The sequence below is a fragment of the Podarcis vaucheri genome (assembly GCF_965113315.1).
Source record: "Podarcis vaucheri genome assembly, chromosome: 8".
In the NCBI taxonomy this organism is placed as follows: domain Eukaryota; kingdom Metazoa; phylum Chordata; class Lepidosauria; order Squamata; family Lacertidae; genus Podarcis; species Podarcis vaucheri.
Genome location: NC_138766.1, coordinates 64,320,545 through 64,346,176, shown reverse-complemented (window position 1 = coordinate 64,346,176; position 25,632 = coordinate 64,320,545). Strand labels below are relative to the sequence as shown.

Below are 25,632 nucleotides of genomic sequence, written 5' to 3'. Positions count from 1 at the left end.
AACAACTCATAATCATAGGTTGCTTTAAAAGAAGAGTCTTTAAGTGCTGGTTGAACACAAAGTGGAAGATGGTCAAACCTCTTGGGACAGCAAGTTCCACATACGGGGTGCTGCAACAAAGCAACCATTTTTGCATGTTGCCAGCAAACATGCCTCAGAAATGGAGAAGGCCTCATGTTTTTTGGTTCCACATTTGCTTTTTAAAAATTGGGAGAAAGGGGTTCTGTGCTTTGAGGGCTGGTTAGCTGCTTGACTCTCCCTTGCCCACCTACTCACCTACCAAGGCACTGCTCCTGCTCAGGTGAAGAGGCCTCCCATGTCCAACTTTGGGAAGGAGGAAGCAAGGCTCCAGAATCCTGTCAGAGCATCATGTCTCCTTTCCTAAGCTGGGCAAACACTTTCTGAATTTGGGGAAGGAGGCGCAATGCTCTGATGTGGTCCAAGAGCCTTCCTACCTCCTTTGCCCCCCCCCCCAAATGTGGTGGTACTGCTTATCATTGTGTAGTGCCAGGAAAAAAAGCACTGGCTGTGACTCTACTATCAGTGTAGTCTGAACCATTTCTACTCAGAAATAATTCAGTAGGACTAACTCCCAGGTAAGTGGGTTAGGATTGCAACCTTTGTGCACTTTTAACACTCAACGTCCCAGGACGTTGCAGTTCTCAGGTGTCTAACAAAGCAGTAATGTACTGAGACACCAGGATTAACCAGAGAGAGAGGGAGAAATCAGACAAAAGTGAATCTCAAGCGCATATCCTAGTGGTAGAAGTTGTTCCAAGTCCCTGCTGCTGGATCTTCAGGGGAAGAGCAGAGGTGCTGTGGGAGTAATTAAGGTGGGAGAGAGTCAACTGGTGACTTTAGGCTTCTCATTTGACCTTGTCATGTGCACATGGATATTCTGTTGGCTGCAGAAGAGAGTGCAGCGCCATTCTTCCTCCTTCACTTCCTAGGCTCTTTAGCCCCCATTGAGCCGGGAACAGTGGCTGAGGACAAAAGCTGTATACACTGTACAAACAGAGCACCAAAGCAGCAGTACACTGACTCATTCTTCGCTCTGTGTGAGAACTGAGGGGGACTCTATTCACTTCCTTTGTGCTGGTGTCTGTCAACAGCGCTGTTTGAGGCAAGGCCTATTGTGCCGGCCAATGTTTCTTATTGACCCAAGTCTGTGCCTGCAATGTTCCCAGGGTCGAAGTTGCGAGTGAGAGAATGTTTGAAAAGGGGTAATCATAGGGTAAATGCATTTTGCTGCATTGTCATCTGACCTATTAAATCTAAACTGTGGTCTTTGTTAATGCAAACAGGTAATTATGTAGTCACAGCTGCAGCTATTGACATCTGGTTACCGCCCTAAGGGGGGAAAATAGGTGGTTTTCTCTACAGTGTCTAGGTCCTTGAAAGCTTGACTTTAATGATATTAAGTGGAAGTAGAGGATGGATTAGTGAGACTGACAGGTCAACAAGGTAGATACTTTTATACATATAAGGGGGTAAAGCTGTGATATGAACTTCTTCATCCTACCTGTTTCAGCATTTTTCCATTGCTGTACATTTGGCTGTTTTGTATTTCCCGATCTAGTTTCTCAGTGACTGTGAGCCAAGTTTGGGGAGTACATTTTGTATCTTGCCTTCCTGCCTCTTTTCATATTCTAATACCATTGTCACTTTCTTTCTCATAACTGACTTACTGCTGTAGCACATATGTATGTTATACCATCCCTCTAGGCTGAGCTGTAGGAGCTCAATATTTATAGCATTATTATGCGTAAGTTTAAATCCTTAAGTGGTAAGTGTGCTAGGGTGGTAATAACATTCCTGGCAATAAATTATTTTTATTGCAGCTGCCTTGCTTTCAGCATAAAAAAGGTTGACATTCATGGTACCAGTTGAAAATCCTCCAATGTAAAAGCCTGTTTCCAGTGTATTTTCCAGGGAATTTTAAAGGCAGATGTTTTGAAAGTCACGATTCTCCTCAGGGCCTAATAATGTTTGTTGCAAGTTTGGTGATGAACTTGAATTTGGAAAACAAGGCTGTAGTGAATGTAAAGTCAGATATAATTCCAGCTCACTTGATCAACTTGACTGATCTCTCAGCTCTTTGCTTTTTTAGCTGGGTACTTGAGTTTTGAGTCTAAGCCACTTCTACACACACACACACACACTATATTTATCAGTCCTACATATTGACAAATGGATATATCCACAACATTTAGCATGGATAGGTGGGTGCCATAATAATAAGAGAAAACTAGGACACTAGCGGGCAGATAACTTTTGAATGTATATTTCTGGTTATTATTTTTGATAATATACAAGTCACTTCCATATTTTAATAAGCTGCTGAGTTTTTCAGGGGCGCATCTAGATTAGCCTTATTCAGTTACTGACCCATTTATTTATTAGTATCAGATATTTTAAGTAAACTATTTCTACCTAGTCTTTCCATCCAATAGAACTTGCAAGGTGGCTAGCAAAATAGAATCACAATAAAACAATTAAATAATCATTTAATTACATAACAGTAAATATACACATAGCTGCAACACCAGCAAGCAGTAGATCAGTCACACAGTAGTAAATATAAACAGTAATCAGCTTCACCTATCTCAGAAGCCCCACGGACAAGCCATGTCTTCTCTAGCCTCAGTCTAATAGGACTGCAATGAGTCCCCAACCCCCCTCTTCTGTATTGCGAGGCATACTTGCAAATCTTTCTATTACCCTTTTTAAATATACAGTAATTAAATAAGTTTATAGACTATGAAAGGGACGCGGGTGGCGCTGTGGGCTAAAGCCTCAGCGCCTAGGGCTTGCCGATCGAAAGGTCGGCGGTTCGAATCCCCGCGGCGGGGTGCGCTCCCGCTGCTCGGTCCCAGCGCCTGCCCACCTAGCAGTTCGAAAGCACCCCCGGGGGCAAGTAGATAAATAGGTATCGCTTACCAGCGGGAAGGTAAACGGCGTTCCGTGTGCGGCTCTGGCTCGCCAGAGCAGCGTTGTCACGCTGGCCACGTGACCCGGAAGTGTCTTCGGACAGCGCTGGCCCCCGGCCAATAGATGTGAGATGGGCGCACAAACCCCAGAGTCTGTCAAGACTGGCCCGTTCGGGCAGGGGTACCTTTACCTTTACCTATAGACTATGAAAATTCATATTACAATCAGTACGTGCCAGCCTCAGCTGTGGGCATTTGCCACCCATACACTGACCATTGTAGCTGCTTCCCCTTATTGTACGTAGCATGAGACCAGTAGAGTTGAAAAATTGTGTTGTGTGCTTTTTTTTTAATATGTGGGAGAAGTTGGGCAATGCAATGCTTTGACTTACAATGAGTTTACTTCTATTATTTATTTTATTTTGTAGCCCACACTTTTCCCCTGAAGGGCTCTCAAAGTGGCTTTACACAAAAGCAATAAAGAATAAAATTGTATAGAATATAAAAATTAAAATTATAACAGTCAAATCATGTAAAATACAGAGGGTGGGGAATACTTAAGCTGCAGCATCAGCATTATTCAAGAGCCAGGTTTTCAGTTCCAGTTGTAAAAAGCAAGCAGTGATTGGGCCAAAGAGACCTACTCAGTAAGCTATAATCAGTAATGACTGCTAGGTCCCCGGCTATACTGCTCACCCACCTCGCTTCTGAATGCAGGGGAATGAGGAGAGGAACTTGGCTGTTGACGAGAATGCACAAATTGGTACATGTGGGATGATACAATTCTTCAGGTATTCTGGCGCCAAATGGCTTTAAAAGCCCTTAACAGTTAATGGCACCTTGAACTGGACCCGGAAACAAATGGCAGTCAATGACGATTGAGATATTTTGCAAACAATAAGCCTTAGTTAAAAGTCTGACTGCTATATTTTGTACCAGTTGAAGTACCCTGCTTATAGAACAAGGTATCTGTCTCCAGATTTGGCTTAGTAAGAACATTGGTTTGCTTTTTCTTCTTCTTTGCCTCAGAAGGGATAGTGGGGGAGCTGGGCAAATGCTATATGCAGGGACTTCACCTATTCTGAATATTTAAAATACTTAATAAGCTACTTTTTAGGTAAAGCTCACCCAAGCTAGTGTACAAAGATAAAAGAAAGCTGAACGTTCAACCCTACTTTATAAAAACCGTAGTTTTGAATCTTTAGATTAGTCCAGCAGTTCAGTCCCGTGTTTTTGCATATTTAAGAGCAAAGGAGTATTCTGGGTAAATTATTTTAACAAAATAATATTTTACACAATCTAAGTGATAGCGTTGTTGAATAATGTTTTATTTTTCCTTCTTTTTGTCTGCCTTCCAAGGATTTTATAGGAGCTGAATGACACTAGAGTAGAAGAATTTCCTACTAGTTTTGGTGCTCATTTTTAATTTGTGTCCCTGGAAAATCTATATAACCTGAAACCCTTAGGAATCATTGTAATCTTATTAGTATAGTTTGCTCAGTTTTTTCCCTTCCTTTGTTCTAACTAAAAGAACCCAAAGCCTTGGCATGTTACAGCATGAAACTGTAAACCAATTTTCCTCTGGACACCATGTCTAAAGAACAACATGTTGTTTAAAAAGCTTCTTTGCAATATTTGTAACTCCCTATAGGCTGAATAAAAGACACATCTTTCTCTGTTTTGCTAAGTGTCTTAATTAGGTATTGGCTGAAAGCCATGGCCAGTATAAAATGGGATTTTCCTAAGACAACAGCAGAAACTCATAGTATCAGTTTTTGGCAGGGTCTTGACTTTCTTAGCAACATTCTGTGCTTGTACTTACCTGTTGTGAGAAAGTAGGATGCTGCCCAGGCTTGAAGTAAGCAGGTGGACGTTTTCCCAGTGCAAGTCTAAAAACTATAAAGGTTTCGGAAAGAAGGGTAACTGTCAGTGAACATGATCATTGTTATGAGCCACTGTACTCAACAAAACTCAGTCACAAGTGGATGGACTAATTAAACCTGTAGAAAAATGTCAGCTTTGTCAGACTGTACCAGATATGAAGACGTGCCTCTCTTTCAGATCTTCTGCTTTTGCTTCAACTTGTTGTTGTTTAGTCGTTTAGTCGTGTCCGACTCTTCGTGACCCCATGGACCAGAGCACGCCAGGCACTTCTGTCCTCCACTGCCTCCCGCAGTTTGATCAAACTCATGCTGGTAGCTTCAAGAACACCATCCAGCCATCTCATCCTCTGTCGTCCCCTTCTCCTTGTGCCCTCCATCTTTCCCAACATCAGGGTCTTTTCCAGGGAGTCTTCTCTTCTCATGAGGTGGCCGAAGTATTGGAGCCTCAGCTTCACGATCTGTCCTTCCAGTGAGCACTCAGGGCTGATTTCCTTCAGAATGGAGAGGTTTGATCTTCTTGCAGTCCATGGGACTCTCAAGAGTCTCCTCCAGCACCATAATTCAAAAGAATCAATTCTTGCTTCAACTTAGTATTTTTTATTATGCTTCATTTCTCTGCATCTGAAATCTGAGCCCAGATGAAATGCTTTAGTGTATAAGAATACAGCACAAAGAGCAACTATGGATACCATTTATTTCTTATGTGAATATGAGTAAGAATATACAGGAACAAGCCTTTCTGATCTCATTTTTAAGATACCAGATTACTGTGTCAAATTGATGGGCATTTCTTAAATGCTGGTTGCAGAGTTTCTGATAGTGTGAGTGAGATACCGTGAGGGAAGGAATGGGGATTGTGGAAAGGTTAAAAGAAACTATAGTGGTATCTCTGGTTAAAAACTTAATTCGTTCTGGAGGTCCGTTCTTAACCCGAAACTGTTCTTAACCTGAGGTACCACTTTAGTTAATGGGGCCTCCCGCTGCTGCTGCGCCGCCGCCACATGATTTCTGTTCTCATCCTGAAGTAAAGTTCTTAACCCGAGATACTATTTCTGGGTTAGCGGAGTCTGTAACCTCAAGCACCTGTAACCCGAGGTACCACTGTACCTTGCACTTGCATAGTGCCATAACCCTGTCTGAAAGAATGCAAGAAATGCGCTTGCCTCTTCTGTCTACCGTGTGCTTAATTTCAACGCAAGCAGAAATGGCAGCAAGTTTAGTTGCATGTACAGCAAAATAATAAAAGGGCCCAGCGTGGAATCTCCTGGATCCTGAGCTCTCGCAGCCAGCGTCTTCTGGCATAGTGCCCAATCCAGGTCTGATCAGACCCAGTCTGTCTCCCAACCACCACCATGTGCTGCTGTGAGTGCCCAGGGGGCAAGGGCAGGGGCAGGCTTGGATTGCTCAGCCCTTGATTTCCTCCTGCTGATATCCTAGGACTCAGCTAGATTGGTAAAGAAAAAGCGATTTATCTGTGTTGTATATGCAATATAACATTGTGCCACCAGATGGCGATGTGGAGTCCTGTTTTTCTCTACCTGTTTCCCCTGTTTAAATTTACAACGCTTTTAACTGAAACGCTTCTTTGATGCATCGAGATCCAGCCCTACTGTTCCTCTCAGTGGGAGCATGTCGGGGATAATAATACAGTATCACATTCATTTTTTGTCCCACTTTTGAGGGGCCCAAGGTGCAACTTTTTAACAGCAAGCAGAAAAAAGAAGCAAACAAAGCAGATAACAAGCAACAGAGAAGAGATAATGTAAGAACACTTGAGGAGTCAGGGAGAGTCAAATAATACATCTAATGTTCCATATTGGCATATGAATGCCTTTTTCTTTCAGGTCTGTTTTTTAAAGCTAACTTAGTAGATTAAAAACAAACAAAAAAATAAGGCAGTACTGCCTTGGAGAGAGAGCACCAGTCATGAAATTTGAAAAGAACTTGGGTAGCGGTGAAAGCAATTTCTCTATATCATCTTCTGAATAAAACAAGACATTCATGGAATTCTTAGATGTTTTGTGTCTTCTGCTCTGCAAAATCATTGTGAAATGTGAAGTCTGTCCAAAATGATATTAAAAAACAACAAAAAAAAACAGCTGCTGAATTTGCCCAACTTGTGCAGCTGTTGCTTGATGTCTGGTACTGTGAGAGCACCTTTCTGGCAGGTTCTCAGGCTCCACTCGGAGGTCAGAACAGGATTAGGACAGGAACCATTTTGCCTATACTGACAGCTGCACTATTCAGTCAGTGGGGTCTGACATCAGCTTTGGAACTTCAGAAGAATTTACAATTGGTGCACAATCAAAAATGTTTATATCTCTAGCCAGAAGTCAGACATACTGAAAAGATAGATAGGAGAATATGGTGTGTTGTGGTTTTTTAAAAGCACAACAAATAATCTTTCCTTCGCCCATCAGTTGTGTGATGACCAGCACTGGGTGAAATCCCCAAACATCTCTGGCTTCTCCCCAGCTGTAACATGACTAACTGGCTGGAGGAGCAGAGAGGAAATGCATGTTTCCTCTGCAGCAACAGGGAGTGATGGGAGCGGTGAACCAAGAAATTGGTTCAGGGTGTAGATATTCTTGTTTGGTATAATTCTTTGTTGATAGTTGTAAGCCACCACTGAATGTTGCTCCCCCCCCCCCCGACTTTTTCCCAGGCCACGTCCCTCCTCAGCCCTGTTCTGAGCCCTCCCCAAGAGCCACTGCCTGGCTGGAATGTGTCCTTGAAATTGGATAGTGCATCTTGCTTGTCTGGATGGAGAATGTGTGTGTGTGTGTGTAGAAACCTCTGACTTTTGCGTGGCTTGAATGTCTCCTGTACAAAGGTGAGAGTCACAACCGTAATACAGTCATACCTCTTGTTACATTTGCTTCATGGTATCTTTTTTCAGGTTGTGTCCCACGGCGACCCGGAAGTACCGGAAAGGGTTACTTCCGGGTTTCGCTACTCGTGCATGCGCAGACGCACAAAATGACATCATGCGCAGAAGCGGTGAATTGTGACCCGCCCATGTGCAGACGCGGGTTGCGTTCCTTTCAGGTTGCGAACGGCGCTCCGGAACAGATCCCATTCGCAACCAGAAGTACCACTGTATAGAATTAAGATTATAATACTACTATAGCACTAGCAGTTCAACAATTAATTTTATTTAAGAGAGCATAAGACTTAGCAAAAAGCCACTTCATATCCCACAGTGGCCACACACAACTTTTATAATGGGACGCAAAAGGTCAGAAACCCCTTAACGGTTTTTCTGGCAGCTGTTTCCTTAAGAAGGCGACAAGGTGGGTAGGTGACAAGCACAGTCTCTCTCCCCACCCCACCCCTCAGTGTTCCACCATCAGCTGTCATATGAAGGCTTGTGGGGAAGAATAGGTTCATTGAATCATAGAACTGTAGAGTTTGAAGGGGTCCTGAGGGTCAGCTAGTCCAGCCCCCTGCAGTGCAGGAATGTCATAAATGAGTTTTCCCAAAGATAAGTAGAATAAACCACATTTTACAGTACTTTGTGGTTCAGTCATACATATGTCACAGTCCTATTTCAGTGGGTCCCATGGGGTTACTCATGAAACGTGAAAATTGTATTTTTCCCTCTATGTAGAAAGAGAATAAAGTTTGCATTTGTTTGCTTAGTCTTTGTTGGATGAAAGCTTCCAATCCAAGTGTTTGATCTGGTCATCAGCTGCCAATATGTGGAAGGCCTTGTCTGTACAAAACTTCCTGTCAAATTCTCAAGTAACATAAGGTTTTGAATGAAAAAGAAGAGGGATTAGTGAAAAGCCTAAAAATACTGTGTGTAACATAAAGCCAGGCTGTCAACAGTAAATGACCAACGCCTTCCCCTAAGCCACTTCAGACTTTGTTACTTCATTCAGCATTTTCTTCAAAATTATGCAGGGAACATTTTCTTTAAAGTGGGGAGTGCAAAGAAAGGCCAGAAGCAGAATGGGATATTTAATATGCAGTTGTACTAGTCTTTTCCATGTGATAATACCAGCCATTGTTCAGATCAGGCTCCAGTGACACAGTGCATTACACTTTTGAGGCTCTTGTAGTTTTTAATATAAACTTTCTGGGATAAGGAGTGCTTGAAAAGTTAATAGCAAGGCATGAGAGGATCTTGGTATTGAGCAAAATGCCCTTTCTTATGGAAGAGGAAGGCCTATGTTTCATAAAATCTCTAGTACCCAAAACAAGTTGTTCAGCAACAATGTGATGGATGTTTCTTCCATATAGGCAGAGAGGCTTTGGAGTACATGTTAGAAGTTTTCTATTCTTATTTCTTTTGTCCCTGCATTTCACTTCAATGTTCACTTAAAAATGTGGAAATTTCTATTTTCTTATAAATATTTTATCTTTCTGTGGTATGGTTATAATTAAAATCTTAGTAAAGTGCTTGGAATTTAAAAAGAGACTTTCTGCTGCTGTTTCTTTCACGTTTACTGGAGTTGACAGGAGGGGGTTCCACAGGGTGCGCGCGACTACAGAGAAGGCCCTCTTCCTGGCTCCTTGTAACTTCATTTTTCACAGTGAGGGAACTGCCGGAGGGCCCTTGGAAGTGGACCTCAGTGTCCGGGCTGAACGATGGGGATGGAGACACTCCTTCAGGTATACAGGGCTGAGGCCGTAAAGGGCTTTAAAAGTCAGCACCAACACTTTAAATTGTGCTCAGAAACATACTGGGAGCCAGTGAAGATCCTTTAGGACTGGTGTTATATGGTCCCAGTGGCCACTCCCAGTCACCAGTCTAGCTGCAGCATTCTGGATTAGTTGTAGTTTCTGAGTCATCTTCAAAGGTAGCCCCACGTAGAGTGCATTGCAATTGTCGAAGCGGGAGATAACCAGGGCATGTACCACTCTGGCGAGACAGTGTGCAGGCAGATAGGGTCCCAGGCAGAATCCCAGATGGAGCTGGTAGATAGCTGCCCTGGACACAAAGTTAACCTGCACCTCCATGGACAGCCGTGAGTCCAAACTGATCCAAAAGTTGCATGCCTGCTCTTTTAACGACACAGTTACCCCATTCAGGACCAGGGAGCCCATCCCGACCCGCCTACCCTGCCCCTACAAACCGTACTTCTGTCTCGTCAGGATTCAACCTCAACCCGTTGATTATATAAAGCAAATTTGCCACAAGTTACCTGTATATCAGAAATAGCTGATATATGTATTAAGCACCACCGGAATTCTTTGTTATGTATTACGAGGTAAACAAAGAACCAAAGAAAAGAGAATGATTAAATATGATACGAGAGCAATTAAAGATAGTAAAATGAACAGCCTTGAAAAAAATGGGCAGTGGAATGGCAAAAGCTGATGTAAAGTTGTAAGCTAAGTATTGAATACTAAATTGTTTTTATAACTGAACTGGATTTGGAATTTATTAGATGGAAAATTTTGAAAATTATTGTTTGGTTCCATGTTGATATGCCCTTGGTGTTTGTATATTTTTTATAATAATATTTTAGTAACTTCACAATTAAATGCTATTCAAATTATGATCTTAATAAACAATATATTTTAAAAGAAAGTAATTCTCATAAACTGCAGTCAATATCTGCTTTCCTGTTTAGGTTTCCAAATCAGGCACCTCCTGTCTCAGAAAGCCAACTGTTAACATTATTTAGATGTCTCAAAGTGTTTAACGAGGGATTGGATGGCCCAGTACATCAGTGGATAGAATCACTTTATACGCACTGCTTTCCCCCTTTTGTCTGAGTGTGAGAAAACTTTCAGAATAATTCTTTACCCCAAGGGTATTTCTAGATTGCTGGTACTGCCAATACTTTCCTCAATCTTTTGTTGAATAGTAAAGCGGCTCTGTTCTTTTTATTGAGAAGTGTGCTAGAATTTCACCTGCCACTTAAATGCAGATAAATGCTTTTGTTTAGAAAAGTTTGTTTGAAAAAGTGGTTGAAAGTGAAATGAATTATCTCTGAGGTGTTTGGTGTGTACACACCCACACCCACACACAGAGGCAACTTGATATTGTGGGAAAGCTTCAAGCACCTTCCGAGATGGCAAATAAAAAGAGAGATACTGAGGTTCAATTAATCTTGCTCACACTCGGGTATATGATTTGTGTAGTGTGTCTTAATGTACTCTGCTGTGAAATGGCTGATAACCCTCGCCAGCTGAAGGTGGGCTTTTTTCTTGTTCTTGGCAGTGTGATTCTCACCCGTAGAAATCTGTGAACAATCTGGAGTGTTCTTAAAGGCTGTCACATGGAAGAGGGAGCATGCTTGTTTTCTCCCGCTCAGGAGGGTAGAACTTGAACCAATGGCTTCAAGTTACAAGAGATCAGCTGTTTGAAAAGGCATGACTTGGTTGTCTTTTTAATTCGTTTAAAAAAATGAATTCATACAACATTTTCAGGCCATGAGGCCTGCTTAATTTTTTTAAAAAGAAGGGACAGGATCTTTAAATTTCGTCTTCTTTGGGCCTGGTTCTCACTGATGTTGTAGACTTGTGTCTAGACTGCATCACCTAAAAATTACAGATGGGACTTAATAATAGAATTGTAGAGTTGGAAGGGATCACAAGGGTCATTTGGCCCAACCCCCTGCAATGCAGGAATCTTTTTGCCCAGCGTGGGGCTCAAACCCACAACCCTGAGATTAAGAGTCTCATGCTTTACCGGCTGAACTATTATATTAAACTTTGGGACATTCCATCATGCGACAGGAGCAAGTAGCAACAGGAGGAGTTTGGAATGTTTTGCTTCTATTTTTGCTTAATCACAGTTTTATCATGCTATCCAAATCAACAAACTGCAGTTTATGTTGATTATGGTTTGGTTTGTGATAAGCCAGTTCAAAAGCCAGGTTTAGCATGTTGTCCACTACATACCCTGTATATAGAAAACTTGATGTCATAGAGAAGGCTAGACTTAGAAGGAAGGGTTTAAGATCCAGGAGGAAAGTAGAAGATCATTTCATCATGTGAACCAAGTGGGACAGCCCAGATACTGGTTTACCAACTCATTGAGAAATAGATCTTAATCGTAGTACAGTTCTCTAAATTTTGACTCTTCCATTTCTACAAACTATTATTATTATTATTATTATTATTATTATTATTATTATTAAGTTGTTGGCTCCCACCAAGTCACAGTGACTTCCACTGCTACAACAGGACTTCCTCTCCCCTCAAAGCTGCTCTCTCAGAATAGGGAGGGCTGCAGGGGGTAGCATAGTGAGAGGAGAAAGAGAGAGAGAAGTCCCATTGCACAGGTAATAGTAGTAATTCTTCTTCTTCTTCTACTACTACTACTACTACTACTACTACTACTACTACTATATTTGTACCCCGTCCATCTGACTGGGTTGCCCCAAGGTAAAAGGCCTTGTACTAATTAATGGATGACTTTGTTAGGTATAACCATTCATTTATTTTTATTTGTTTGATTTATGGGTCAACTTTTTATGAATTTCAAGGCGACTTACAACTATGCAATAAATCATGAAAAGTAGATTTTAAAACAATGCAACTTCTCCCACAGATAAGTTTAAAAACAATGCAAATAACCAGGGCAGAGACCTAAATCCGCCCCGCCCCCAAGCTTTGAAAAGCTTGTTGACATAAGGATGTTTTTAGTTATTTCTGGAAACAACAAATAGTGGTATCTGTCAGATTTCAACAGGGATGCTGTTCCACAATACAGGGTCAGCTACACGGAAAAGGCTTGTTCTAAGTTACTATGAAGGGGACTTCTGATATTTTTCGGTTGCTTATTTTTTAAAATGGCATGTAATAATAATAATAATTTATACCCCGTCCATCTGGCTGGGTTTCCATCCGGCTGTGTTGTACATATGTTATGCATATGTTATGCATCTGTACAACACAACTACAGAAGGCCTGTTTATATTTCATTTTAGCATCAGCTACTTCCTCCTATTTTAATAGGGTACTTTGCTGACTTTCTTTTGGTCAGAAAGGATAAATATAACATAGTAATTTATTTTGTTTTTCCTAATAAGAGCAGAATTAGTTAAAGCTGCTGTGATTGTTTCACCAATATGTAGGCTTATTTATAATTTCTAGTTGGTATTTTAAACTTCTTATGATCAAATCAGTAAACTTACCGTAATTTGAATTTATTATATTTTCTCAGAAATGTATACTACTGAAAAAATATAGGTTCATTATGCTCTTAGGAGTATCTTTATAGATTTATTTTATTTCCTACCGTCCTGCCAAAGTAGCATGGTGCAGCAAACAACAAATAGTAAAACAATACAATTGAAAATAAAATAGAAACACATTTAAAAACATCTTCACAACATTATAAAACAGTAACATACCTTCATAGCTAATACTTTCAGCATTGTCAGAAACAGTATGTTTAAGTCACTAAATGACTCACTGAACAGGAAGGTTTTCCATTCCTCCTGAATATTAACATAGGAGACAGACACACTTCACCAGGGAAGACATTCTACAAATGGGGATTGGCCACTGAGAAGGCCCTGACCAAGCAACACCTGGTGGCACTGCTACCTACAGGGCCTCTCCTGTCAGTCATAGGACCCAAGATGGTTGGTATAAGGAAGGAGGCCTTTAGATACAGTGGTGCCTCGCAAGACGAAAAGAATTCGTTCCGCAAGTCTTTTCGTCTTGTGATGTTTTTCGTCTTGCGAAGCACGGTCCGTTGCAACTGCGCCTCTTCAAGCGGCTTTTAAAAAAAAGCACAAGACGTTTTCGTCTTGTGAAGCAAGCCCATAGGGAAATTCATCTAGCGAAGCAACGCAAAAACGGAACACGCTTTCGTCTAGCGAGTTTTTCGTCTTGCGAGGCATTCGTCTTGCGGGGAACCACTGTACTTTCATTTTGTTTAAATGAGGTTATAAGCCTGAGAATGTCAGACTGAAGTGCAGCACATTTTAAAAAGTGTGGTTTGTTTGAATGCCCATACCCAGCCAAGCAGATGAACCATGGCTTGTTTCCTGGCAACAAATCACAATGTTAGGGCAAGGCTTGTTTTATTAAGATTTGGTTGAAATGGAACAGCCTGGCATAGCTGTGGTTAGTTCAGCCATCCAGCCTTCCCAAGCTACAGAGCCAGTAGCAACTGGAGAACAAATCAAGGTTTGGAGAAACAAACCATGGCTTGTTTGCTCATCTGTGAGACAGCCTGTGGTTTGTTAAACAAGCCACGGCTTAGTCATGTGTGAATGCCGCTGATATTAATTTGCAGCCATACTCAGGAAAACAAATGCTTTCCATAGGTATGCAGAAAATTTTACACCCAAACATCTGCCTAAACACACAGCATTTTCCTTGGAAGGTGGTAGCTCTGAAGGTCCTCCTTACAAAGTTGCAGCAATGCAACTAAGAGAACACATCTTGATTTGCAGTACTGAATTGTTTCATGCAGATGATTCCCGGGGGTAGAGATGTTACCAAACAGGGTACTTCGATGAACAGAGACTGTGAAGATGTCTACCTGCCTCCTTAATGCCCCCTTTTGTTGCCCTTTATGTGGCATGATCTCTTTGTTAGATGGAGCAAGCTGAATCACCGCTGCCTGGGACCTCAACAAGCTGTGCTTGAGAGAAACAAAGCAAAGAGCAAAAACTGATCATGGCCTATAGGTGGTGCTATAATAAATAGAATATGCCGTAATCCTCTCACACTATCCACTTACTTTAGGACACCTTTATGTTTGACTCAAACCAAGTATTCTTTATTACTAACTGTGCCCATTATTAATTGAATCCATGTAAAATTTAAATTGATTTACTATGGTGGTCCTGAAAACCCCAGTTTTTGCACTGACTGCTATACTTACCCTGATGTACCATTACTATTACTAGTACTAATAATAAATTTATACCCCGCCCATCTGGCTGGGTTTCCCCAGCCACTCTGGGCAGCTTCCAACAAAGTAAATAAAAAATACAATACAACACAATTAACCATTATTTACCCACTTACATTCTAGAGTGTACTGCATAATTGTGGCCCGTAGCCAAGTTCTGTAATACAGCCACATATTCCTCAATGTTAAGCACACACACTTGAAGGACTTCACAGTGGGAACTTATGAACCTGTGACGCCTATTTGATGAGCTGAAAAGACAGATTTGGTATCAGATTAAGACCCACAGAAGATCTGCTGTACTATAGGTTTATTGGAGAAGATGATGATAGAAAACCCCTTGTGGTGGCCAACAGTTCCCAGATGAAATTGCTCAGACACATTCTAAATAACATACAGTTTAAATAACATACAGAATAATGGTTTATTCAAACAGTATGTCTACAGGGATATGAATCAATCATTTTTTTCCCCAAAAAGGGAATATATGAAAAGTAGTAGGGGGGCTATTTTAGTTGCACATAACCAAAAAACAACAAGGCCCAGATACAGTAAGTTGAAAAATGAAATTCCTTATTGTTGTTGTTATCATTTTGTGCAGCATCAATAAGATCAATTTTTTTTAAAACTACAAAACATAGTTTGTCCTGTTTGAAAGAAATACTGTGAATACAAGTTACATTTAGGTTATGCATTGCATCCATACTTCATATATGCATGATCCTGATTTTTTTTTGGGGGGGGGGCAATCATTTAATTTAATTAAAATAGACTTTAACATGGTGCACATGGTAGCTTTTCCCCCCTTCTCATTTTAATGTTTTCTCATGTTTGATACCTATTACTATAAATTTTAACTACTATATTATTGTTTGGTGCAAGGTGGTCTTAGAACTAAGAATGCTTAAAAATGTGTATTTATTAATTAACTGGGAGTGTTCAGGAACAATGTCTGATTCTGGCTTCATTTATTAACTAACGTACTTTTGCCCAGCCCTTCAGTTGAAGAGATCCACCAAGGCACCTAAAAGTAATTCTTAAGCACACGTAAGAACTGTTTGACAGTGGAACAGACTCCCACGGAAGGTTGTGGACTTTCCTTCCTTGGAGACTTATAAGCAGAGGTCAGATGGCCATCTGTCATGGATGCTTTAGCTGAGATTCCTTCATTGCAAGGGGTTGGACCAGATGACTCTCAGGGTGCCTTCCAACTTTTACAGTTCTATAATTCTGTGATAAATAACATACCATTAAACACAATAAAAACCTCACAAACCATAAAACGAAGAAGTACTTTTAGTTGAATTCCCCATATCTGAAGATTATGCCTCCATGTAAATAATTTTTAAAATGTAGGGTTTCGAAGTTTTTTATGCTGCAGCTCATTGTGTGCATATATGTGTTTGTGAGTCTCTTGTTAAAATCATGATGAATTACAACATTTCCCCCATTGTAACGGTTTGAAAAACTGGTGGCTATCGCCATGATTTTCTGTAGTACAATATACATTATCCTTAGGATTTACAGTAATCTCATATTAGTTTTATTCTGTGATTAAACTGCAACCATTATACCTGGCATTAATGCTACTCAGTGATGAATTCTGCTTCTACAGCAGTTGCTTATTCTAAAAATAAATGCAAATCAGTCTTGGTGATAGAAGATAAACTTCATGAAACTCAATTAATTTAGACAATGAAACATGCATTTGGATAAAAATAATAAAATACATTTGAGGATATGGGGAAAGAATGTAGGAGTGCCTCCTAACCAAGCAATCACATGGGCATTGTTTGTGAGGGTTTTTATTTAAAGCTGGGTTTGTATAGTTCTGAGCACACAGATGTTCCTCTTGGCGTTCTTACAGTATTAGCCAGTATAGAGATTTTAGTAGCATAGAATGTGAGTCTCTTTGTTGAAGACAAAGTGCTGCCTGTGGTGGGAACTGCTGCAGAGATGGGAATGTAGCGTAATGTATTGTTTTAGTTTTCTGACTTTCCCCCCATTCTAGTAAAGACTGTACATTTAAAGTAGTTTTGTGAGCAGTGGATTGTTTCATCCAAGCCTGGCTAATAACATACTCCTCCAGCAGACAGTCTTACGAGGTATGCTTCACATAGTTAGCATAGTCATGTGGCTTGCTTCAATTCTAGGTATCAATGCCGCTTCTGTGCGTTTCAAGATTTAACAACATGAATTACAGGAGTTTTGACCCTAGAGGTGGCATAGAATCTCTTCTTGAAAAATAATAAAAAAGAGCCACACAATAAACATCCATCTTTGTAACTGTATAGGCTACCACTTCCCAGAGGCTTGGAGTAAGTATCCACAAAATTAGAAAAGGACAAAAGATCTTGGGGGTACACCCAGTAGTGCTTGAGTCAACAGCAGTTTACATAATAAATCTTTCTCTGTTCCTCTGAAGTTACCTGTACCCTCTCCAGAAAGTTGGATGGAGGACTTACCAGAAAACTGTGGGTTTTGTTTTACAGGGCTGTAGTGGAAGGAGAAACTAGGAGCTTTGTGTGGTGCAAGATTCCTCCCACCTTGCATGAAGCCCTGCAAAATGCAGCTCACAGTGTTCACTAGGTCTTCAGGCCCTTGGGAAAGCTTTTCAGGGGGGTGGGGGTGAGAAGGCCAAGATTGCTTGCATGAGCTGCCTTCTGCACATGCAACATTGGATGTAACCACGAATCCCAATTTTAAATCCAATGTAAGAAAGCTTAAAACCTCAAACTTTTAAACTGCCAACCTGCTGGATTCACCATTGTCGCTGAAAAAGTTGAAATAGAAAGGACTTAACAGTGTTCAGCAGTGTGTGTGGCAGAAATGCATCTTGCTTAATACAGTACAGGAATGTGCAGTCTTATGTATTTGGACCATAACAATTTTTGGGTTGTGTGGGTCAAAAATAGCTCTTGATTTGAACCTAGAAGACAAGATAAATAGGGAACCAATGCAAATGTTGACAGACTATTGTTGCATGCTCCTGGTAGCCCAGCTTCCTGTATCAGGAAAGTAGTCTGTTGTAACCTGAGCCTCTGGGAGCACCAACATAGCTCTGAACTTACATGACCAAAGGAAGCTGAGCCATATCATTGGTGGGAGTCCCTATCATCACTATACTCCCTTGTGTGAGACCTGATTCTGTTGAAATTCAAGTGTGAGAGATGCTGAGGAACAAACCCATTCATTTGCTGAAATTTCAGCTTAACAGCAGCCTTGAACTACACTGCAGAATACAGACTCCTCTTGTCAGTTCTGTACCTCAGATAGCATGTCATTCTTTTTCTTTTCAAGGTGCAAACCACTGCAGTAATCATTACGCTCCCTCAGAATGGGACTTTTAAGAACAGACAATCCACGAACTTGGCTAATGAAAGACAGTAGCTAGTTACATTAAAAAAAAGAAAACTGCATGAAATTCGAAAACATTTGTAAAACAGCAGCTTGATGTCTTGTTGGCTTACATTCTCATTGTGAAGTTGTGCTTTATTAATCTCAAGGTACTTACAATAAGATACACAATAAAACAACTAAAAATAGCTTTAGAAACAGTTTGAATGAACACACAAAGCAACTTGCATTGTTTTTCATCCAACTGAAATATTATTACATTCAGAGTGGTAACAAATAAAATGTTTCCCACATCATTATTGTTAAATAGTAATGAGAGGCAAAACATACCCTTGGATTCAGTGAAATATTTTCAAGTTTCACAGATCTTACACTGGGAAAGGCTTGCATATTGTTACATATCTGCTTGCACACACTGGCTGCTATGGGGAGAATTATGGTTCGGCCCATTATTTTTTAGCATTTTGCAACTTCACCCTCTAGAACCAGAAGATAATATGGGGTACAGAAAGATGTCTTGACGTAAGCTGGCTATTGTGACATTTAAGGGCTCTTGGCATGCTTGCTTGCTTCTGTCTTTTTGCTATTCAAGCTCTGATGCTTGACAAGAGGCACCCGAAAAGTATGTAAACCTTATGGTACTGGAAACATATGGCTGGGAGAGCAAGGAAGAGTTATTTTGATGTTATGCATAGATGTGCAGGTACTTCAGACAGTCTGAAGGAAAGAGACAGTTATCTCCTGTCACTGTCCTTTTGAGATGGCGTTTCATCTCAAATTAGGTGATAAATTCTATAATACTGCCTTGAAAGGTGACTGGCATTAACTATTTTTTATGACATAATCACATGCAATACAAGTTTTGCGATGACAGGAGTTACTTTTCCTGAGTTTCAGTTGTCAAATTCTTCTGCGTTTTGCCACAATGAAAAGGTTACAGATTTCATCTTTGATTTGAAAGGAAATGTATATAAGTCCCACAGGGAGGCAGATACACCTTAAAAAAGAAAAGAAAGGTGATTCCCCACCCCCATCCCCTGGAAAAAAATCTCTCTAGATGCAACATTCTACAGCACACAAGTTGTTCAATGGGCAGCAGCAACAGTATACAGATTATTGTTGAAAAACTTTTTATTAAAAGTGTGTTTGCAGCCTAGAATGCTTTATTTATGTATTTTTAAAATACATTTATTTTTTATTGATATTAGTCTCAGAACAATTGAAATCACTTGTCTTAGGAACATTGATTTTAGTGGATCTACCCTTGAGTATGATTTTGTTTGCTATCACCCTTTGCCAGGGAAGGGAAACCTCTGGTCCGTGGGCAAAATGTTCAAACAGCCACCCCACTACCTGTCATCATATGACATCAGGTGTGAGACAGGTTAAAGTTGCAGCAGCAGGTGTGCATTCCTGATTGTTTCTTCACATCAGGGCTTACATTCAGTGCTATTTAAATCTGGTGCTGAGTCTAAGCACTGCTAAGATTGGTTCCACTCAGGAGCTCCTGGCTGAAGTCGATCCCTGCTGAAAGCTTTTTAAATATAGCACCCAATGCAGGCTTCTCTGCTTTCTGGTGGGCACAGATTCACCTGATGCCAAATGGTGTCAAGTTAGTGTGGATCTGCCAACATGTCAAAAGTGGCCTACTGCAGAAGCCATGCAGATTTTTCTTACATACAGCTTGTTCTTTTATACAGTTAATTCTTTTAATGTTTTCACCAGTGTGCCTGTTTTATAGCACTTAGATTAGCAAATCTGTAATTTTCTGAATCCCACAAGGGCCTTTCTTTTTTAAATAGTAATATTTTGTCCAGTACTTTGGGAAGGCTTTGTGTACATTTGAATGAAAATGACGTGTATAATGCAAACCCACCCCCTTTCTACCATACAAAAAGCTGTTCCTAGAAAATAAACAATTCTGCAATAATAATTATTTATTCTCAGCTGTCCTAAAAATCAGAATATCTCTTCACAGGAAATCCGACTGAAGGGTGTTCTGGCCGTTTATCTGGATTGGGGAGAGAGACCAAAACATCCTGTGATAGCACTCATCTTGACTTGTATATTGAATTTTCCTGAACCAGTATGGCACTCTCCAGATGTTGGGAACTTCATCTCCCATCATCACTGACCATTAGCCATGTGGGATGGAGCTGCTCAACAGTATAGCCCACAATGTGTAGAGAGCGATACATAGACTACCCCTACACTGGAGACTCCATTGTGGCCTGCTTATGACAGTTGTTTTAGGCTTTGAATACTACGTTATAAATTCAGCTGTATTGTATAACTGTATTGGAAGCCCTGATGATCGGCAAAACAAAGCAAAAATTTTATAGTGGCTTGGCTTGCAAGAGTAACTAACAACTAGTTCTTCCAACTAGTTGTAGTGAGAGTTCTCTCACTAATTAGGTCCATTCCTAATTTCAAGGCTATGGCAGGTGTTAGTGGGATGAGGTGTATGTAATAGCCAGGAAGCTCCAGTTATAAAGAAGTACCAGTAAGTTTTTTTTCCAGCATGAGTCCATACCCAAACAGATGATGGGTCTCTTCGCTTCAGTGTGCTTTGCATTCATCATGTCAAAGCCTTAGCACAGAGAATTCCTTCTAAGAAAGCAAAGCAATTTCTAGAGAGAATTGGCACATGCTAAGGAATGCCTATAGGGGAAAATGTAAGAAAGTAAAAATAAAAATCTCCAAGTGAAAAGCTTTCAAATCACCCCCTCATGCAGAATTGCAAAATCAGATTTAATTGCTCTCTTTCTATCCTGTTCAGACAAGCAGGCTCCTTTGGGTGCATAGTAAATGAGAGTCTTCAAGGCAAAAACTAATATTTGTTTGGCTCCGGCTATCACAAAAAAATTAAGCAAGGGAAAGTGCAACTGGAAGTCAGAACTGAACTTTTCACATGCTATACCTTATTTGCCATTTCAATCTTTTAATGATGAGATTTCTTCTTTCTTGTAACCATAGAGGAACTTGGTGGTGGCAGAACCTAGGATAACAATAGAATGTTTCCAGATACAGCTTGCATTGACTGATCAAAATATCAGGGGTCAGCAAACTTTTTCAGCAGGGGGCCAGTCCACTGTCCCTCAGACCTTGTGGGGGGGGCTGGACTGTATTTGGTGGGGGGTGAACAAATTCCTATGCCCCACAAATAACCCAGAGATGCATTTTAAATAAAAGCACACATTCTACTCCAGTAAAAACACACTGATTCCCTGACCATTCGTGGGCCGGATTTAGAAGGCGATTGGGCCAGATCTGGCCCCCGGGCCTTAGTTTGCCTACCCATGCAATATAGCCTTCACTTATATGGCTCCTTGTTACTCTTACCAGTGCTACAAGGTGACCAGGAAGGAGAGAGTGAGGTACTGCAGCAATCAGGAGAGAGATGCACACACACAAAAGCCAGACTAAGTTAAATGGAAACTCTTGAAATTGGATATTTTCTCCATAGTTCCCCCCTCTCTCAAACCACCATCAAATCACAGATCTCATATCTCCATTGACTGAACCCTAAAATTATGGCGCTGGTACTTTCGAGTGCTATCACAACACAAAAACATGAATCGAAAGCATGGATCCTTAAGGACCCTCATAATTTTTATGAGGGGTCCTCTCAGATTATAGGCCACAGATGTGTTCTGTGATTTGATGTTTGTTTTATTGTCAAACTATATAAAAAACATGAGGCTCCATGAGGATCTGTACCTTGGGTGACAAGCACCACAACAAAATAGCTTTTCATTTGAAGCAGCTTATTGAAGATCACAAAGGATAAGGTAACGGTAAAGGGACCCTGACCATTAGGTCCAGTCGTGACCGACTCTGGGGTCGGCTAAGGGAGCCGGTGTACAGCTTCCGGGTCATGTGGCCAGCATGACTAAGCTGCTTCTGGTGAACCAGAGCAGCGCACGGAAACGCCGTTTACCTATTTATCTACTTGCACTTTGACGTGCTTTCAAACTGCTAGGTGGGCTGGAGCAGGGACCGAGCAACGGGAGCTCACCCCGTCGTGGGGATTCAAACCGCCGACCTTCTGATCGGCAAGTCCTAGGCTCTGTGGTTTAACCCACAGCGCCACCCGCACCCCTATATCTTACAGTAAATGAAAGAATTCAACACAGTCACATTATTGCCAAATTTAAAATGCTGTATTTGAGAAGATGTAAGTACAAACAGTGCTGAACATTTTTTCCTTTTTCTCACCAGGAAATATCAGAAGGGATCCAAAGTCCGGCTGAGGCTTACTGACCTTGAACTTTCATCTAGATTCTTGGGAGCCAAAACAGACACAACTTTACTGGAAGCTGATGCAGTACTCTTGGGACTTGTGGAAAGCAAAGAAAATAGACAAAAATAGCAAATGCTATTTCCCCTCCCCAAAACCCTCAATATAGATTCACTCCTGACTACATTTTAGCAAATCTAGCTAGTTATTTGATTTGTGCAGCACTTCAGTGTTTTGTGATGGCTTGGCTAAGCAATAAAGAATTGAACTGAATTAAAACGTTGAAACCATTCTTCCACCTCTGTTGCCTAATAGATGCAAGTAAATGTAAATTAAAAAGAAACCGTCTTAGCAAATTTGGTTCTGTAATATCTGTTTCCCTTCTGTTGCCTTCATACTATTAATTGTTTATATTAATTCTATTTTGTATTCATATTTAATCCAAGAAAGAGGTAATTTCACCATGTATGACAAACAGTGACACAAATTCATGACAGATGAAATATGAAGTTTTCTGATTAAAGTGTGAACCATTGAATGTCTTAAACTCTGAAGCTTCCAGTGACAATCAACTGGCTACATTCTGAAGGCCAATGCACACTACCACCCCAACTACTACTTGACCTCAAACTTGCTGTTTGCACATAGCAGCAGGGGTGGAGGGAGGTCAGCAGGAAACTGGTGCAGAAGCACTTTCCAGATCAGCTGATCTTTCCTTCAGAATAAAAGCTGCCAGTGTAAGCACATTTTATTCACAATATTTTAAATGTAATGTGTATTTTGGTCTCCATGATAAGTCAGGAGAAATTCAGTATATGCCACTTTTAAAAGGAATCATTCAGTACTTCCAGTCATTTCAGTGATGTGTTCTAGGTAAGTTCATAATGCATTTGTGTCTCGTATATTGAATCCCATTATACCTGTCTTTCATAGAATTACAAGTCTTAACTAGAAGTGTAGCAGAGTACAGTGGTACCTCGGGTTACATACGCTTCAGGTTACAGACTCCGCTAACCCAGAAATAGTAACTTGGGTTAAGAACGTTGCTTCAGAAATTGTGCTCCGGTGGCGCGGCAGCAGCAGGAGGCCCCATTAGCTAAAGTGGTCCTTCAGGTTAAGAACGGACCTCCGGAACAAATTAAGTACATAACCAGAGGTACCACTGTATATAAATTATTTCTTCCACCTGTAAGACCAGACTATTTGAAATGTCCTGTGTAGCTACTCTTGATCTTCTCTTCAGTATTTCTGGTAAGTAAAAGAGTAAACTGGATTTAAGTCCAGCCCAGTTATAACATATTTCTCACAGCACGTTCTGGGTAATAAGATGCCTTTAAAAATAACATGCTTGGAATGGAGACATGTTTTAGCATATTCTGCATACCAACCAATAATGAGAGGTTGTTTGTCAGATCGGAAATGCTCTAAGCCAAAGACAACTGATCTCTCATGGTGTTATTTATTAGGAGAGCTTGAACATGAATTCCATATGTTACCCTCCGGTTAAAAAACAAAGAGAGATGGGCAATACATTTTCAGGAACCAACAAGTGTCACCAGCAAATATTGGGGGAAGGGAGCGGCAACCAGAAATACTTTTATGTCCTTGCTTCTTTTATATTCCATACAAAATATGACATCCGTACTTCTTTGGTATGAGCTTTTAGTATTGCTAGGAATTATCATCCATCTTGGCTTGTCTGTGAGCTGTTTAGTTAAACACCAAATGCTGGGCCAGATTCAGCCAGCAAGTACTGCTAGCAGAAGCCCACACAAGGACTTCCGCTAGCACAACAGGGCTTTTCCTCCCCCTGCAAGTCTAGAATATTATTAACTGGTGAGCTGCCCATAGTCTGCAGCTGCACTGCTTCCTAGACTGTTTCCAGGCCCAAACTGTTGGCATTAAACTTTAAAACTCAAAGCACTTAGGACCAGGTTACCTGAAAGACAGTCTTCTCCTATACAGTGAGGGGGGAAAGTATTTGATCCCCTGCTAAATTTGCCCATTTGCCCTCTGACGAAGAAATGACCAGTCCATAATTTTAATGGTGGGTTTATTGTAGCTGTGAGAGACAGAATAACAACAGGAAAACACCCAGAAACCCAGAAGACAAAAGTCAGAGATTGATGTGCATTATAATGAGTGAAATAAGTATTTGATCCCCTATCAACCAGCCAGGTGTCAGGCTATCTGGTACAGGGGTCAGCAAACTTTTTCAGCAGGGGGCCGGTCCACTGTCCCTCAGACCTTGTGGGGGCCGGACTATATTTTGAAGGGGGGGGGGAAATCACCCAGAGACGCATTTTAAATAAAATCACACATTCTACTCATGTAAAGTAATAGTCCCCCCGTTATGAAACAGCATTGCCAGAGAGGTTTTCCTGCTACTATTTTTTATGGTCTTTCTCGTACCAAGTGAACATCCATGTCTTTAAAATAACTTGTATTTTACGACCAGGTCCTTAAAATCTGTGTTTTGTATGTGTTCTTCATTTTAACAGTTGTCATTTTAATTGTTGTATTGTTTTGTCAGCCACCTCAGAGAACTTACAGTATCACTAGCAAGTCTACAATTGCATTTCATTATTTTACACACCCTTCCCACTTCAAGAACATGGCTATGTCTGTGGTTGCTCATTTATGACTGCTCAGCATCAAATCAGTGGGAAACATATTTCTCCAACAATTATACCCTGCTTAATAAAGTTCTTTAGATTGGGAATATGTAGAGACTCTTCTGACCTGTCAGTCACAATCCAATATGCATTCCCCCCCCCCCCCGAGAACTATGAGATATTATTGGTTATGCAAATTGAGTTATGAAATTTACTGATACTGCTCTGGGTTAATCAGTGTAACCACATGTTCAAACAGACTTTGCAAATTTACACCCAGAGCTCATGTAGGCTACTGTGTCCTGAATGAAGTTGCATACGACATAATGCCAGTGGCTAAAGCTGTGCTTATTAAATGAATTGGAGCAAATTTTCATATGTTGTGGTTAGTGAGGTAGGTCGGTTGAGTACTAGGAGCTAGTATAGCCAGACAAAAATATCCATGGCTTCAGCATCACCAACACACACACAAACACCCTGCCACATTGTTCTGTTTACCATCTAGTCCAGGGGTCAGCAAACTTTTTCAGCAGGAGGCCGGTCCACTGTCCCTCAGACCTTGTGGGGGGCCGGACTATATTTTGAAGGGGGGGGGAAATGAACGAATTCCTATGCCCCACAAATAACTCAGAGATGCATTTCAAATAAAAGCACACATTCTACTCAGGTAAAAACACATTGATTCCCCTTCTGTCCGCGGGCCGGATTTAGAAGACAATTGGGCCGGATCCGGCCCCCAGGCCTTAGTTTGCCTACCCATGATCTAGCCCGATGA

General features: G+C 40.9%; 1 protein-coding gene across 1 annotated transcript in view; it reads left to right on the top strand.

The window, feature by feature from the left end:
- Window positions 1-22,532, top strand: part of MRPS28 (mitochondrial ribosomal protein S28) — a 32,708-nt gene extending 10,176 nt beyond the window's left edge. Inside the window, exon 3 of the mRNA XM_082234067.1 lies at window positions 22,224-22,532. Within this exon, the coding sequence (XP_082090193.1) occupies window positions 22,224-22,374 (151 nt within the window). The 3' untranslated portion in view covers window positions 22,375-22,532. The remainder of the gene's footprint in view (window positions 1-22,223) is intronic.
- The last annotated feature ends 3,100 nt before the right edge of the window (window positions 22,533-25,632 follow it).